This window comes from Danio aesculapii, chromosome 2 (assembly GCF_903798145.1).
Source record: "Danio aesculapii chromosome 2, fDanAes4.1, whole genome shotgun sequence".
Lineage (NCBI taxonomy): Eukaryota > Metazoa > Chordata > Actinopteri > Cypriniformes > Danionidae > Danio > Danio aesculapii.
Window position 1 is genome coordinate 53,660,845 of NC_079436.1, and position 17,965 is coordinate 53,678,809.

Consider the following 17,965-nt stretch of genomic DNA (forward strand, 5'->3'; position numbering starts at 1 on the left):
TGCCATGCCTGCTTTTAAAAATCGTACCTTTTTATACGACTGAACTCATCAGAATTTGTACGAATTAGCCACTAAACTGACAAACTGTAAAATAGTCATGTCTTGTCATGAGATCAAGCTGATGTTATATATATTTTTAATGTATATTTTTTCACGTGTGCATGCTAATGTGCTTATAACATGTAATTCAGATTTTAAAACCAAACAATGTTTTATAACATAGTGATTCTGAGAGTTTAACAGCACTGTGTGAGAAATGAATATAATCTCTGGTTCTGAATGTTTAGCAGCAGTTTAACATCAGTGAAGCGACAAAAGTCTGAAAACAAGAAGTGTCGCCTGAGAGCCCAGAGAGCACAGACAGAACACAGCAATTACTGACGGTCACTCCGTGAGCCCTCGTAGAGCCAGAAAGAATGTAATTGACCGAGACTCTTTGGGATGCTTTCCCTCAGGTCCTCAATTGGCTGCCAGTGGCTTGTTTAGCCTCTTGAAGTCTGTATATCAAAACAAAAATAATTAATTGAATATAAAATGTCCACAGTTCAAAATTGTAATTTTATTTTGAATATTTGCTATTTTAGAATTATTTTATAATATTTTTTAAATGATTTATAGTCTTAAAAATAAAGTTTTGTATTTATGGCACAAGCAAATACAGCCTTACAGTGAAAAGCCTTACATTTCTCGTGTGAATTTGCAAACATACACACCTTCCTCCTCAAATATGGTTTTCCTTTCAGTCTGTCCACCCTCTGCATGAGTTCATGGACCCACTTTTCTCTGGGATCAGTGCAGAACATCCGGCCTTGTTTCAGTGTGAAGCTACAAAGAGTTGCATTTAACATCATTAATTATGAGATCTGATAAGATTCAAACTCAAACAGATTATTTTGACCTGAAATGTATACAAAAAGCAGACACTAGTCATTTATGGTAAATACTGTGATGTTTTTGAACCAGTAAAGTTTATTAAACTGTATATTTTATAGTATTTGCAACTCCGTTTAACGGTCATCAACATCCTAAATCCTTAAAAGTTTTTAATATTTAAATTTTTTTTAAACGTATGAACATTTATATGTATTTTTGTATGTATTATATCACTTTTGCTTCAAATTACAAAAAACTAATTACCGCTTGTGTTTCTAATGCAGTGTCTATGGGACAGGACAGCAATTTTGATCAGTCAACAGTCTCTCACTATTTTTTTCCTTTTTCCTTTTAAATAAGTTTGTAAAAAATTATTTGTTGTAGTCTCCCATTCACTGCGCTCTGTTTACCCAACTATGATGACTTCAGCTACTGAGAAACCCGGAAATGTGAAAAGGGTCTGTGCTTCAGCATAATAAAATTTTAACTAAAGTGAGCTGATAATAAATACTGTCGTATACTTTAGGTTTACTACAGTAAATTGTGATGTATTGTATATAAATAAATATACCTTATAGGTAGATAAATAGTGAGTAATTTGTTTATACTACTATAGTTGTTTTGTTACCATAGCCACTATAGAATATTTACAACAGATTAATTACTCTAGTTGTTGTGTTACCATAGCAAGTCTAGAATTTTCACAACAGATCAATTACTATAGTTGTTGTGTTACCATAGCAACAATAGAATTCTTGCGACAGATCAATTACTGTAGTTGTTTGTTACCATAGCAACTATGGAAAACATACAACAGATCAATTACTATAGTTGTTGTGTTACCATAGCAACTATAGATTGTTTAAAACAGATCAATTACTGTAGTTGTTATGTAACCATAGCAACTATAGAGTGTTTAAAACAGATCAATTACTTTAGTTGTTGTGTTACCATAGCAACTCTAGAATTTTCACAAAAGATCAATTACTGTAGTTGTTGTGTTACCATAGCAACTGTAGAATATTTACAACAGATCAATTACTGCAGTTGTTGTGTTACCATCGCAACTATAGAATGCTTATCGTTATGTAACCGTAGCAACTATAGAATGTTTAAAACAGATCAAATCCTGTAGTTGTTGTGTTACCATAGCAACTCTAGAAAGTTTAAAACAAATCAATTACTGTATTTGTTGCGTTGCCATAGCAACAATGGATTTTTACAACAGATCAATTACTATAGTTGTTGTGTTACCACAGCAACAATAGAATTCTTGCAACAGATCAATAACTGTAGTTGTTGTGTTACCATAGCAACTATAGAATATTTACAACAGATCAATTACTGTAGTTGTTGTGTTACCATAGCAACTATAGAACGTTTAAAACAGATCATTTACTGTAGTTGTTGTGTCACCATAGCAACTAGAATTTTCACAACAGATCAATTACTGTAGTTGCTGTGTTACCATAGCAACTCTAGAATTTTCACAAAAGACCAATTACTGTAGTTGTTGTGTTACCATAGCAACTATAGAACGTTTAAACAGATCAGATCAGTTACTGTAGTTGTTGTCACCATAGCAACTATAGAACGTTTAAAACAGATCAATTACTGTAGGTGTTGTTACCATAGCAGCTATAGAATGTTTACAACAGATCAATTACTGTAGTTTTTGTGTTACCACAGCAACAACAAAAGTTTTACAATAGATCAATAACTTTAGTTGTGTTACCATAGCAACTACAGAATCATCACAACAGATTCATTCAAACACTTTATTATAGTATGCTTCAAAAACACTATAGTATAGTATTTTTGATGTGGTTTTAAAGCTTTTCTTTTTATATACAGTCTGAAAGTCTACATAAATATTGCTTACACAATGGCTGGAATGTTGCATCCTCCATCCATCTCTTGTTTTCTGTAGCGGATCACTCTGTTCTTCATAGACTGGGTGATTTTCCTGACGTATTTCAGACAGCAGTCCTCATATGATCCTGCACAACAAAACCATGAGCAGCGGTGAATCACAGCACAGCTATTTTTACTGTCAGTCACCGGCGGATGATTTAGCGAACGTGCCACATTGTCTCATAAAACCATAAATATGTTGCAAATGTACATGAAGGGGGTGGAAAAACAAAATATAAGAACTGCAAATTATTAGTAGAGCCTCCCAGATGATTTTCATATGTGACACTGAATTTAATAGTTATTCATTTACTTTTCTTCAGCTTAGTCCCTTATTTATCAGGGGTCGCCACAACGGAATGAACCGCCAACTATTCCAGCATATGTTTTACAAAGCAGATGCCCTTCCAGCTGCAACCCAGTACTGGGAAACACCCATACACTTTCACATTCACACACACTTAAACTCTATGGGCAATTTAGTGTATTCAATTCACCTATAGCAAGGCCCACACAGAATCTGCGACTTCAGCAGATTTCAGCAGACTTTTAGCTCATAATTGATTCTGTATATTTAATTGCGTAAATTTATATTTATTCCGTTTTTAAATTAATTTCAATATAGTTATTGACTAATATGAAAATATTCATATAATTTATTTACATTACAGTTTGTAAATATTTTCAGTCTTTTAGTAGAGATATTATATGAGAGACTTGCTTTGTTTACCAAATAAAGTGGATCTAATTGGATTTGCATTGTAAACAAGGTATTATTTTTTATTTCATATATTACGTTTTTAATTACGATACTCCCAACATAATTCCACAGAAATCCGCAGATTTTTAACAAAATTCTCAGCAGAAATAGCAAAAAATGTCAGCAGATTCTGTCTGGCCCTACCTATAGCGCATGTGTGTGGACTGTGGGGGAAACTGGAGCACTCGGAGGAAACCCACGCCAGCACGGGAAGAACATGCAAACTCCACACTGAAACGCCAACTGGCCTAGCCGGGACTCAAACCAGCACACTTCTTGCTGTGAGGTGACAGTGCTGACCACTGAACCATCATGCCGCCAATTAAATAATTATACAAAAAATGCCTTATATTTTTAAGTTGAATCAAATAATCTTAAGTAATTTCAACTTATTGAATCAATTAAATTTCAATTAATTAACAAAATATCAATTAATTTGTGTAACTTAAAAATATATACTTTAAACCTGATTAAATAAGGTATATTAAATGTAATCAATGTATTCAAATGTTTGTTTACTTGATTTTAAATCGAATGTTGTGTTAACATAGCGCACGAGGAATCAAGAAATAACAATTAATAACCTACTTGTATTAACTAACATCATCAAAAATTAATAAACAGTGTAATAAATGAGGGCAGCATGATGGCTCAGTGGTTAGCACTTGTCGCCTCACAGCAAGAAGGTCACTGGTTCAAGTCCCAGCTGGGTCAGTTGGCTTTTCAGTGTGGAGTTTGCATGTTCTGCCCGTGTTGGCGTGGGTTTCCTCCGGGTGCTCTGGTTTCCCCCACAGTCCAAACACATGCGCTATAGGTGAATTGGATAAACTAAATTGGGCGTAGTGTATGAGTGTGTGTGAAAGCAAGAATATATGGGTGTTTCCCAGTACTGGGTTGCTACTGTAAGGGCATCTGCTGCGTAAAACATATTCCAGAATAGTTGGTGGTTCATTCCACTGTGGTGACCCCTGATAAATAAAAACCTAAAAAGGAAAAATAAATAAGAAGCCAAAGGAAATGTAATAAATGCATTGTTCGTTGTTTGTTCATGTTAGTAAATACATTAACTAATGCAACCTTATTATAAAGTGTTAAGATAATCCACAGAAAGACTTTGTTTTCTATGCAAAGCACTTGAAAAGATTACAAGTAACAAAAACGCCATCACATATCAAATATGACAAAGCATCTGCATGTTACAATCACAATAATTCAACGTAAGATTTATTGCTAAACCATTAAATGAATAAATGTCATGTGTTTATCCTGCAGAATTCATTTGAATAAGTGAGCAATGTTTCTTTTCTGCACATCTCTGGTTTGCACTCCTTGCCATGTGCCCTTAATTGTAATTGTATTGTATACAATTTTTATTTTTACTTATATTTTTTAGATTTAAATTATTTATTATATGCATATTTATATTTGTTTTATTGAAAACAAGCTTAGATTTGCCCACCTGTCAGGTTTTAGACCATGTGGGGCACAGCATGTGTATTTGGATATAACTCCGTTTTTTGACCACACTGCGTTATTATTGTTCATTTATTCGTTTGCTGGAAATTAGAACTGAATTTAGAAATAGTTTTGAAACAAATCTTTGCGCTTAACAAACTAAATTAATTATTTATAGGATGTCTGTGCGTACAAGAAGTTTCCCTATCCAGGAGAGTAAAAGCGAAAGTAAACAATGAGGAGGCTTATCTCTCATTCTCACGCTGCAGATGCGCTCTCTCTAGTGAAGTGTTCAGTTATTCCACTTACAAAGTCTGCCATGTAAATAGCAAATGCGCTATGGCGCAGCGCAACTGGCTTTTAAAGGGAATTGGAGATGAGACTCTGATTGGTTTATTCTCAAACACACCTATAACTCATTAAGAGAATAAGCTCAACCCTGTTAGACCATGCACCACGGCACAAAGTGGATTTTTCCGTCCTTAATATAGCAAAAGTGGATTCTGACAAGCACTTAATGCGTTTGCGTCCTGTGCTTTGGACTTTGCACATGGATCGTCAAAATATAGCCCTTTATGTGTAATTGTATTTATTGCTTTTGTTTGTATTAAAATTATCTGTTATGCACCAGTAACACCGTTTCTATTCTCTGTATGCCCTGTACATGTGGTTGAATTGACAATAAAGCTGACTTTGACCTTCTATTTCTTTATATTTCTATAAAATCTTAGGTAAGACTTTATTTCGATGGTCTCTATTAAACGTTTTGTTGACTAAAATTGCATTGCAGCTACATGCCAATTACTTCTCTTTTGAGTATTAGTAGACTGTCTACTTAATATCTGTTGATACTGCTCCTTCAGTGGTGGAAAGAGTACTGAAACATCATACCTAAATAAAAGTACCATTACTTGCCTAAAAATGTAGTGCAAGTGGAGTAAAAGTATCTGTTGTAAATATTACTCAAAGTATAAGTATATTACTCAGAGTAAAAAGTAGCCCTTTTAAAAGTACTCAAGAGTAGTGAGTAGTGAGTATTACGCTGTAAAAAGCTGATGCATTTACATGTTATTTGTGGATGTGTGTAAACGTAACATTCTGTAGTGCATTTAGTTATTGCCTAGCAGGCATACAACGTCATAAGATGTTAATATTAGGTTAGATTTAGGTTGTGATGTCAGATGACCAAAATTCGGGACGATCTTATTTTGATGTCCAATAATGACGTCAAATGACGTTGATATTTGGTTGATTTTAGGTTGTGTTGGAAAGTGACCAAAATCCAATGTCAAGCCAACATCTAAAACCAGCGTCATATTGATGTCAAATACTGACATTTATTTGTCAGGTATGGCAACCAAAATCCAACATCTGATAGGCGTCATAGTGGTAACGTCCACACGTCAAGCTGTAACATCATTAGACATTGATACTTGGTTGATTTTAGGTTGGATGTTGGACATTGACTTCAGCCTGACATTGAGTTTTGATTTTAATTTCCAAACAAAATGCAACGCCCTCACAACATTCGGGTACAACGTCAATCTGATGTCATGTTGACGTCTTGTGCCGGCTGGGTGTTTAAGGCCATTTCGGTCCTCATAAAGTAACAGTAATCAGTGACATGCATTTAAACAGTCTCAAGGTCATTGCGTGTGATGATTTTGGACATCTTCTTGGACACTTTTAATGCTTCCAAAGAGTTTGCTGCAATTATATAATAAATATAAATCACCCATGTCTTGAGGTAGTTCATTATGATGCGATTTGATTGGACAGGATCCACAGGACTGATTTTTCTAATCCCCATAGACAAGAAAAAATGCTGGTTGAAGGAAAGTCATGGAGTAAAAGTACCAATACTGCACTAAAATGTACTCAAGGGAAAGTAAAAGAACACATTTATAAAGCAAGAACCAGCTCTGGTAATAGCCAGGCCGGTGGGTGTTTCTGTGCGGAGTTTGTATGTTCTCCCCATGTCAGCGTGGGTTTCCCCTGGGTTCTCCGGTTCTCTCCCACCATCCAAAGATATGCAACATGCGTGACAGACTAAGCAAAACGGGCACTTTGTCTAGCTCCTTTCCTTCTAGTAGTTTACCTTAGCCGCTTCAGCCAGGGAGTTTTTGAGATCTACCTGAGCTCAATCTCCCCTCTCGCTCTGCGAACAGCAGGAAGCCCTGGGCTCAAGGATCCCTTGAGCTCAGGGCTCTCTCTTCCGGGACAGCATGCCAAACAAGCTTATGATAAATCATCAGCTAATTGTGACCTCCTGAAAGGGACCATCAAAGTAAAGCGATACCAAAGTCTATTTATCACATTGCAAACTATAGTGCAATGTGTTTCATTATTAAACAGTGCTTTCTTAAACACTGTAACTTTAATAATAATAATAAATAAATAAAAAAATAAACAAATAAATTATTTTGTTAAATTATTTGTTAAAAAAAATTTGTATTTAATATTTTCCCCCAACATATTAATTTGGGTGTACTAATTTTGAACCGCTATCATAGATTACCTTGTTAGATAAGCTTCAGATTTGGCTTCAGTACTGACTAATCTAATGTATATGCACAAATATAATAAAGGATCCTATAGAAAATATTAATTTAAATGAGAGATTTGTGAGAGGTGTACTCATATTTGCTGGGCACTGTATTGATACAGAAAAAAAGCTACCAAATCAGTCGATAAGTCATTCAATCAGCCATCAAGTCATTTTTTACCTTGTGCTGTTGTGAGGTAGAGGAAGCCCAGGAGGAAGATGAAGATGAAGATGCTGAAGCGCATGTTTACCAGTGTGTCTCTACTGTAAAATAAGACAGAAAAGCATGAAGCGCTTCACCAGATATGCTTACAAACTCACAGCCAGACAACAGACGCTCTTATTATAGCTTCCATAAACCTTATCAACACGTTTCCCTCATATCCGCACTTCTCCAGCCTTGAACCTTGAACATCATTAAGATTGTGTATAAAAAAGGAGCTCCTTGTGTTGTAAATTAGGGCAAGTGCTGTAAAAATATCATTTCATCATCTCTGAACAAACCAAGCTGCATAAAGGAAAACCAGTCTAAAAAGATCCTGGAATGTTTTAACCCAACACTGGGTCAAATATGGATGAACCCAAAAGTTGTGTTAAAATTTTAGGTCATTTAGATTTAATTGAAAAAATAATTGCAACAGCTGGGTTTGTCCACATTTGATCAAATGCTGGGTTAAAACAACCCAGAATTTTGTTGTAAAGAGTTATTCAAAAATGAAAGTTTGAACAAACTGAACAAAAATTGATGTTCAGTTTATAAGCACAACGGACATTTACATATTTTTTCAATTTACATGCATGCAGTAAAACCCCAATATTTGACTCAATTTGGGTTAAAAGCAACTCAGTGTTTTTTTTTAGATGAAAAACTTAACGCCTCCTGTCCTGTTTATGAATGTATTAATCATTAATGGATATTGTCCTGTTTTACATGCATGCGGTAAAACCATACTATTGGACCTAATATTTTTTAACCCAATGTTGGATTAAACAACCCAGATTTTTTTAGAGTGCTACAGAATTACTGAAAGATGAAATACTGAACCTGAGTTAATGAATATTGACCTGTTTTACAATATTTGCCATATTTGACCGAACATTGGGTTAAAATAACCCAGCATTTTTTAAAGCATACAGAGTTTCTCAAAGAAAAACAAACACAACCTCGGTTTATGAGTGCATTAACCATTAATGGATTTTGACCTGTTTTGCAATTTACATGCATGCAGAATATAACATATATTTGACTTAACATTGGGTTAAAACAACCCAACATTTTTAGAGCATGCTCATCCTCAAAGATGAACAAAAGCTCAGTTTATGAATGCATTAATCATTAATGGATTTGGACTTGTTTTGCAATTTACATGCATGCAAAATATATGATGTTTTTGACCCAACATTGCATTAAAAACAACCCAGCATATTTTACAGAGCACAGAGTAACTTAAAAAGGAATTTTTTTAATGCAACTTCAGTTTATGAATGAATTAAATTTTAAAGAATATTGACCTGTTATTCTGCATGCACGCAGACAAAAACACAATATTTGACCCAATGTTAAGTTAAAACAACCCAGCATTTTTTGCATTGTACAGAATACCTCAATGATGAAAAATGCATTAGTCATTAATAGATAATGACCTGTTTTACAATTTTCATGTATGCAGTAAAACCTCAATATTTGATCCAACGTTAGGTTAAAACAACCCAACTTTTTTTTAATGTACAGAGTAACTTAACGATGAAACACTGAACACAACTTCAGTTTATGAACGCATTAATCATTCATGAATATTGACCCGACAAAACACAATACTAGGTTCAGTTAAGAACAATGTTAGGTTAAAACAACCCAGCAGATTTTTTTAGATAGCACAGAATAACTCTAAGAATGCAATCTCAGATCATGAATGTGTTCCTTGGTAATGGATATTGACCTACATGCGTAAAACCTCAATATTTGACCCAACGTTGGGTTAAAACAACCCAGCAATTTTTTGGATTTCACAGAAAAACTCTAAGATAAAAACTGAATGCAGTCTTAGATTATAAATGTGTTAATCATTCATGGATATCTGACCCAACATTGGGTTAAATGACCCAACATTTTTTAGTGTACAGAGTAACCTAAAGATGAAAAACTGAATGCAACTTCAGTTTAGAAACGACTTAATCAAAAATAATTATTGACCCATTTTACCATTTACATGCATGCAGAAGAAAATACAATATTTGATCCTACATTGGGTTAAATGACCCAACATTTTTTTTAGTGTAGAGTAACCTAAAGATGAAAAAGGGAATGCAACTTCAGTTTAGGAACGAATTAATCAATAATAAATATTAACCCATTTTACCATTTACATGCATGCAGAAGAAGACACAATATTTGACCCAATGTTGGGTTAAAATAAACAAATTTTTTTAGATTGCAGAGAATAACTCTATGATGCAATCTCAAATTATGAATGTGTTAATCAATAATGGATATTGATCTAAAACTGCAATATTTGACCCAACATTGGGTTAAAACAACCCAGCACTTTTTAAAATTGTACAAAATACCTCTAAATAAAAAAATGCATCCCCAGATTACGAATGTGTTAATCATTAATGGATACTGACTATTGACACAATATTTGACCCAACATGGGTTTAAAACAACCCAACATTTTTTAGTGTACAGAATAACCTGATGATAAAACACTGAACGCAACCTCAGTTTATGAACACATTAATCATTAATGAACATTGACTTGTTTTACAATTTTCATGCATGCAGTAAAAGCGTAGTAATAATAAAGTTAAATGTGTTCATAAAGGCAGCAGGTGCATGTCGGCGTTTCAAAGCGAAAAATGTAAACAGTTTCAGTTTAGCTGTTGAACTAAATGCAGAAATGATGCTGCTGATATAATCGACCGCTCACCTTCTTTGTAAAGCAAGAATAAAGTAGTTTCTCCCCAGAATGCAAGAATCTGTGAGCGCTTCTCACTCGCTTTCATTTATAATGTGCCCAGCCCTGATACCCGAGGCAGACGAAGCCACGCCCCTCAGAAATAATGGGGATTAACCCTAACCTAACACTCACCCACTTTATTTTAGGTGACCTTAACCAGGGGTGGATGGATTCCAGCTGCAACCCAGTACTGGGAAACACCCATACACTCTTACATTCACACACACACACTCACACACTACGGCCAATAGTTTATCCAATTCAACCGGAGCATGCGGAGGAAACCCATGCTAACACGGGGAGAACATGAAAACTCCACACAGAAATGCCACTGCCCTTCCCTAAACCCAATCGATAGTGTTTTCAAAAGCACCGATTGACCCGCCTATACCTCCTTACCTAAACCCAATCGTTATTGTTTTCAAAAGCACCGATTGACGCACCTACCGCCTTCCCTAAACCCAACTGACAGTGTTTTCAAAAGCACTGATTTACCCGCCCACCTCCTTTTCCTAAATCCAACAGACAGGGTTTTCAAAAGCACTGACTGACCCGCCCACCTCCTTCCCAAAACCCAACCGAGTGTTTTCAGAAACACAGATTGACCCGCCCACCGCCTTTCCTAAACCCAACCGACACTGTTTTCAGAAGCACCGATTGACCCGCCCACCGCCTTCCCTAAACCCAACTGACAGTGTTTTCAGAAACACCGATTGACCCGCCCACCTCCTTCCCTAAACCCAACCGACAGTGTTTTCAGAAGCACCGATTGACCCGCCCACCTCCTTCCCTAAACCCAACCGACAGTGTTTTCAGAAGTACCGATTGACCCGCCCACCACCTTCCCTAAACCCAACCGACAGTGTTTTCAGAAGTACCGATTGACCCGCCTACCTCCTTCCCAAAACCCAACCGACAGTGTTTTTAAAAGCACCGATTGACCCGCCCACCACCTTCCCTAAACCCAACCAACAGTGTTTTCAGAAGCACCGATTGACTCACCCACCGCCTTCTCTAAACCCAACTGACAGTGTTTTCAGAAGCACTGATTGACCCGCCAACCGCCTTCCCTAAACCCAACCGACAGTGTTTTCAAAAGCAATCTAGAAAAAGAAAAGCCCTCACGGCAGCCTGATTTTTCTGTCGTTTTCAAATTTACCACATTCTCACCCTGTTAATTACTAGTTTATTTTTCATTTTTGGCTTTTGTTTTTGTCTAACCTGCTTTCTGGAACCATTCTTTGCCAGACTCGAACCCCACTGTAACAATCAACTCCACTCCATGTCACAAGTCCGCTGACATACGCAGTGAGCCTGGACAAACTGGTAACAGCAAATACGGAGATAAGCAGTCAGCTGGTAAGCATGAAAAGGAACGTCATCATACCACGAAATGCAGCCATATGTACCTCTGGCTCCATAATTTGCGATCTCCAGAAATGTATATAGGGCTAGATTTTCAGAATGAGAAGCAGCCCTAATATATATATATATATATATATATATATATATATATATATATATATATATATATATATATATATATATATATATATATATATATATATTAGGGCTGCTTGATTATGGGAAAAATCATAAACAATATTATTTTGGTCATAATTGTAATCATTCATTCAATCATTTTCTTTTCAGCATAGTCCCTTTATTAATCCGGGGTCGCCACAGTGGATTGAACCGCCAATTTATACAGCACGTTTATCTGAAAAAACAATGCTGAAGTCAGATATTCTGCTTTGAAAACGTGTTTTTTTTCTGTGCCTTTGTTTTGGGTCTTTGAATCCGCCCAATGCCAGTTTAGCCAATTATATTTCAGCACCCCGGGTTGCCTTGCTGGAAAACGCATATTTCATTCATTCATTCATTCAGAAAGGCTCTGAAAGCATACATTTATATGGTTCTTGAATCTGATTGGCTGATAGCCGTGGGATATTCTGCCAGTAACAGCACTCGACCCGCCACTTCACCCTTCACCTTTGTGTATTACTCCGCCCACATACAGTAACAAGCAAAGGACACTCTACAGTTTGACAAATATTGCTGCTTTTGGACAACATAATGAACTTTTGAGGCTTTTTAGTCAAGAATGTAGTCGTTTAGATTGCAACTATGCAGTTTATTTATATGGATAGTGCCCATTCTTAAATATTTCTAATTTCAGAGAGACAAGACGGTTGATGATGCTCATCCACAAGGTGGCGACAGAGACGCATAATAAGCCCTAAGAAAAAACTAGAGTAATTTCAAACTACAGCTGATCAAATCATTATTAAACAGGTAAATGTCTTTCTATGTCGATCTCTCTCTTTTGTATATTGTAGTACTGTATTTATACCATAGTAATATTGTGATCTCCCGATCGCAACAGAGAAATACTGGGAGATATCTCTGTAGACTGATAACATTTCATGCAGTTCAGCTTTATAATCTTAAAATGTGAGCAAAATCAGCTGTTTTGTCATCACTTTAGACATTACGCTAGAGAATCATTCAAACACTAGCTCTAAAGTGACGTAGGTGAATTAGTAACGGCTTCTGCTGTACTTACGTCAGCTGCAGATGTGAATGAATAGCAGAAGAAAGTAGTACCTCTTACAAAAGGGTTTTTAGCAACCCAGGCTTATTCTGAGAACGTAGTCCCGGGGACGTTTCTGGAGACCGCGAAATACGCCCCGCGAGGTACGTATTTTTGCAGTTTTTGTTTTCGCGAATCCGCGAGAGGCCGCTGTGCGCGCTTTTTCCCGCGCCGTTCTCGCGTAAACCCTCCGGAGGCCGCTGTCGAACGACCTTCCGCCTGTCTGCCTGGATGACAGAATGATTGACCGTGCCACCGGCCAGTCGGCTGACCCACCCTCCTCCGTCCCCAAACCCAACCAACGACGGTTCACAAAAGCCGTCCAGAAAAAGAAAAGCCCTCGTCTGATTTTTACCACGTTTTCGGATTTTGACCATATTCTCACCCTGTGACGAACTTGTTCACTTCATTTTTTGGATTTTGTTTTTGTTTTCTTACCTGATTTCTGGAACCGCTCTTCCCAGGACTCGAACCCGGTCGTCGTCGTGATCAGCCCCTCTCTGCGCCTCGAGTCCGCCAGAGTACAGCGGGAAAGCCCTCCACACGGAGGCGAGCGGCCGGCTGGCCGGCTGGCAAGCGCCGAAAAGAATGGCGTCACACCGCCCCGCAGCGTTCGCTTAAAAAAATGAAATGCAGCCGGGACTACGTTCTCAGAATGAGCCTGGGTTGGTTTTTAGACTCTCCGTGTTTGATTTTCTGTTTTTATACACTTGATTATGCCATCGAACTGTTATATAAACGCAATATCACACACGTAGCAGTACGATGTGGATGTATATCAGCACTGGTGGGAGGCTGAGACACTGGTGGCAGCGCACACCTCCCACCAGTGCCGATATGTTCTATGTGAATATAATAAACTGCACACAGTCAGACAGGAATGCATATTAAGTTTCTGGTTTTGAGTTTTAAGTATGTCGTGACAAACAATTCAGTAACATATCAATGCATGTTTCATTTGGCTTGTATAATGAAACTTCTAATTCATGCAATTTTTTTGTGATGATCATTCAGTCATTGCCAGGTGTTATGTAGGGGGGAATAATCTGAAACAAGCCATTACGGTGCAAATTCAGGCCTTGGAGCATTTATAAGAAATGAAAGCCAAACACGGAGCTGTTTAAACTTGACTTTTGTTGAACGAGTCTTCTAGCATTTTGCAATTACACAAAACACGAGTGACAGGAGCGGCGCATCAGATTTCTGCCTCTGAAGACACTAAACTTCACCTTAAAAGTGTTGATGTTACAAAATATCACGTTTCTCACCTCGAAAACCTTTTAGCTTGGCATCTTAATGAGTAACATTTCACTTTCTGATTGTCAGCTTGCTCTTATGTAAGGCGTCTTCTGTTTTTCTTAGCCTCGTGTGAAAAGGGCAAATATTTTCATGGGCTGAAATTCATACACTAATTAGTACACCTTACTTGATTGATTTGTTTTAGTATTATTGTAGTCAAAAGTAATCTTGAGCAGATGTGTCAGTTGAAAATAGCATTAATTAGTGGTGAGAGTGAGAAGTGTAAATCTTTTGACACTAAATCCTTACTGAAAATGTCCAACACCATTAGTTTTAATGGGTGGCTTTTATTTTTGGAAACCACTGAACATTTGTGATAGTTTATATTGTTTTGTGTCAGCAGGGAAATAAAATGGAATTAAGACATGTCTGTGAGATTATGCTTTGTTTTGTAGGGAAAATAACGTTGAATTAATCACATTAATTACACTCGCCTTCCTGTTGAGTCAAGTCGCGTTGATTCATTTTGCAGCTCTAGGTGATTCTTGAACTGAACTGATTTAATTCATTACAAAAGATCTTAAGAAATGCCCACTTGGGTAATTAAACTTCGACTTTTGGGTTTGTTACATTTGTTTGTACGTTAGTTTCTATTGAGTCATCATAGAAGAATCAGTTCAAAAGAGTCGTTTGTTTGTGAGTGAGATTTGGTCGCGAAAAAAAACGATGCTGTGTAAATGTCGATCTGATTTGTTTTGCTGCTGGTTAAACAGGAAGGATATATCTGCATTACTTAAATAATATGCATTAATAACTATCTGCTAATCAGGGAAATAAAATAGAATTAAGACATGTCTGTGAGATGCTTTGTAAGAAAAATAACGTTTAATTAATCACACTAATGCGTTGATTCATTTTTGTTTACTTTATATCGACTGAACTGATTTAATTAATTTTAAAAGTTCTTCAGAAATGTCATCTAGAGTAATTAAATTTCGACTTTGTAAGTTTGTTTCTTTGTAGGTTGCCTATTTTACTGTTGACCCATCATAGAAGAATCGGTACAAAAGAGTCGTTTATTCGTGAATTGGATTCGGTCACAGAGAATGATGCCGTGCAAATGTCGAACTGATTTGTCTTGCTGGTTACAGAGGTAGGCTTTATACATATATATCTGCATAACTTAAATAATACACGTTCAATTATTATCTGATAACCAGGGAAATAAAATGGAATTAAGACATGTCTGTGCTTTGTTTTGTAGGAAAGCCGTTTAATTAGTCTCATTAATTACATTGAGTCGCGTTGATTCATTTCGCTGTTCTAGTTGATTCTGGTTTACTTTATATTGACTGCACTGATTTAATTCGATACAAAAGTTCTTAAGTAAGTTTGTTTCTTTGTAGGTTTCTATTTTTCTATTGACTCATCGTGGAGTGTCAGTTCAAAAGAGTCATTTGTTCGTGAATTGGAATCGGTGGCGAAAAAGAACGATGCCGCGTACAAGTCGAAATGATTTGTCTTGCTGCTGGTAACAGGTAGTAGGCAATATCTATCCACATAACTTAATTATTACAAGTTCAGTATCTGACAAAAGTTCTTCAGAAATGTCCACTAGAGTCAATTTGTACTTTTAAGTTTGTTTTTTTGTAGGTAAGCTCGCCTTTTCTATTCGAGATCATAGAAGAATCAGTTTAAAAGAGTCATTTGTTCATGAATTGGATTTGGTCGTGGAAAAGAACGATGCCATGCAAATGTCAGTCTGATTTGTCTTGCTGCTGGTTACACAGGTAAGCTTTATATATCTGCATAACTTAAATAATACAAGTTCAATAATAATCTGACATGTCTGTGAGATTATACTTTGTTTTGTAGGGAAAATAACGTTCAATTAATCACATTAATTACATTGAGTCGCGTTGATTCATTTCGCAGCTCTAGTTGATTTTGGTTTACTGTATATTGACTAAACTGATTTAATTCATTACAAAAGTTCTTCAGAAATGTCCACTAGAGTAATTAAACTTTGACTTTGTAAGTTTGTTTCTTTGTGGGTGGCCTACGTTTCAATTGACTCATAATAGAAGATTCAGTTGAAATGAGTCGTTTGTTTGTGAATTGGATTTGGTCGCATAAAAATATTGTCATTCATATTTAGAGCAGGAACCACTTAAACCACTTAGAACCACTTAGCCTACATTGAGTAGCTCTAGTTGGTTCTGGTTTACTTTATATTGACTGGACTGTCAATAATTAATAAACTATAATATAATAAACTATAATAATTATTTGATTAGTCAAGTAATTAAATAAATAATTATTGATTAATTAATGCTGTGTCAGCAGCATTGGCTATATTCATGGCAACATTTGTACTATTTTGCGATTTTGGGGGAAATATCTAATTGTGATTTTTTTGACAGACATTGCGATTTGATTTGCGATTTAATTTTGTAGTCAAGCTTCAGCTCAATAATCTGTAAGTTGTGGCAATAATTCTGCGACAGCTCATAAAAATGACCAGTTTTTGTTCTGTGTCTGTGACTTTGAAACCAAAAAATTCCCATATTACTGATGTCCTGTTTTTCTGTGATATTAATTTGTCTATTAATGCTTCTGAAGCAGCACATGCCATTATCCCACTTGTCTGCACTTTCCTGTTGTGGGCATTCCGCATAGATTAGTTGTGCAATTCTGATTGGGCAGAACGAAAGTTGCTCACTCAATTGGCTAAGACGGTCACTCGCAGATGGCTGTCACGCATTTTCTCGGGGTGTGGGAAATTAAATAATACATATTTATTTCATAATCGCAGCCTCTTGCGATTAACTAATTGCAATGCTTCAAATTGTGATTGCGATTTGATTTCGATTAATCGCACAGCTCTAATTTGTATTAAGTATTCAATTTTATAATTTAAAATTTATTATTTACAAAAAAGTCTATAATAAATATTCTAAAATTCACTTTTTTGAACATTTCCCTCATATTCAAGAGTTTACACTTAGATGTTGCTTGATAATATTAACAGGTTTGGCATGCTGTCCCAGGAGAGAACCCTGAGCTCGGAGATAATTGAGCCCAGGGCTCCTGTCTGGTCAATAAGCATGTAAGGGGGTAGGAGATATCCATTCTCGAGGTTCTCGAGAGCTCCCCCTGGTAAAGGAAAAGGGGGAGATGGGGTTGATGGGGGGATTCTTGGAGTAATGCTAGACGGACTGTTTATTTTGAGTTTGGAATAATCCGATTGGCTTACTGATGATACAGATGAGAGACCAGCCACGATTAATCATACCACATGCTCCTCTCCAAATTTGTGAAACTTAACTTAATATTTCCTGAATAAAACCCCATTATTACACCGAATGACATTATTCTTCTGAAAATGTCTGCTGAAAAACCCTTTTTCATTCATTTTCCTTCAATTTATTCCCTTTATTCATAAAGGGTCGCCTCAGCGGAATAAACCACCAACTTATTCAGCATATGTTTTACACAGCGGATGCCCTTCTAGCTGCAACCCAGTACTGGGAAACACCCATACATACGCAATCACACTCATACAGCCAATTTAGTTTATCTAATTCCCCTATAGCGCATGTGTTTGGACTGTGGGGGAAACCGGA

At 36.4% G+C, this 17,965-nt stretch overlaps 1 protein-coding gene across 1 annotated transcript; it reads right to left on the reverse strand.

The window, feature by feature from the left end:
• Positions 1-246: 246 nt before the first annotated feature.
• Positions 247-10,555, reverse strand: ccl25a (chemokine (C-C motif) ligand 25a). The gene is made up of 5 exons (XM_056445681.1): positions 10,478-10,555; positions 7,729-7,811; positions 2,756-2,873; positions 714-825; positions 247-497 (listed from the first exon to the last, which is right to left on the reverse strand). Exons 2-5 carry the CDS (start codon positions 7,790-7,792, stop codon positions 483-485), a joined length of 309 nt encoding a protein of 102 aa, XP_056301656.1. The 5' UTR covers positions 7,793-7,811; positions 10,478-10,555; the 3' UTR covers positions 247-482.
• Between the last annotated feature and the right edge of the window lie 7,410 nt (positions 10,556-17,965).

What these genes read in the sequence shown, in the direction of transcription:
- ccl25a (XM_056445681.1), bottom strand. Translation starts at nt 7,792, where the DNA reads ATGCGCTTCAGCATCTTCATCTTCATCTTCCTCCTGGGCTTCCTCTAC. An exon ending in CTACCTCACAACAGCACAAG is followed by an intron (nt 2,874 to 7,728) that starts GTAAAAAATGAC and finishes TTTGTTGTGCAG; the next exon opens with GATCATATGAGGACTGCTGT. An exon ending in TGCAACATTCCAGCCATTGT is followed by an intron (nt 826 to 2,755) that starts GTAAGCAATATT and finishes AACTCTTTGTAG; the next exon opens with CTTCACACTGAAACAAGGCC.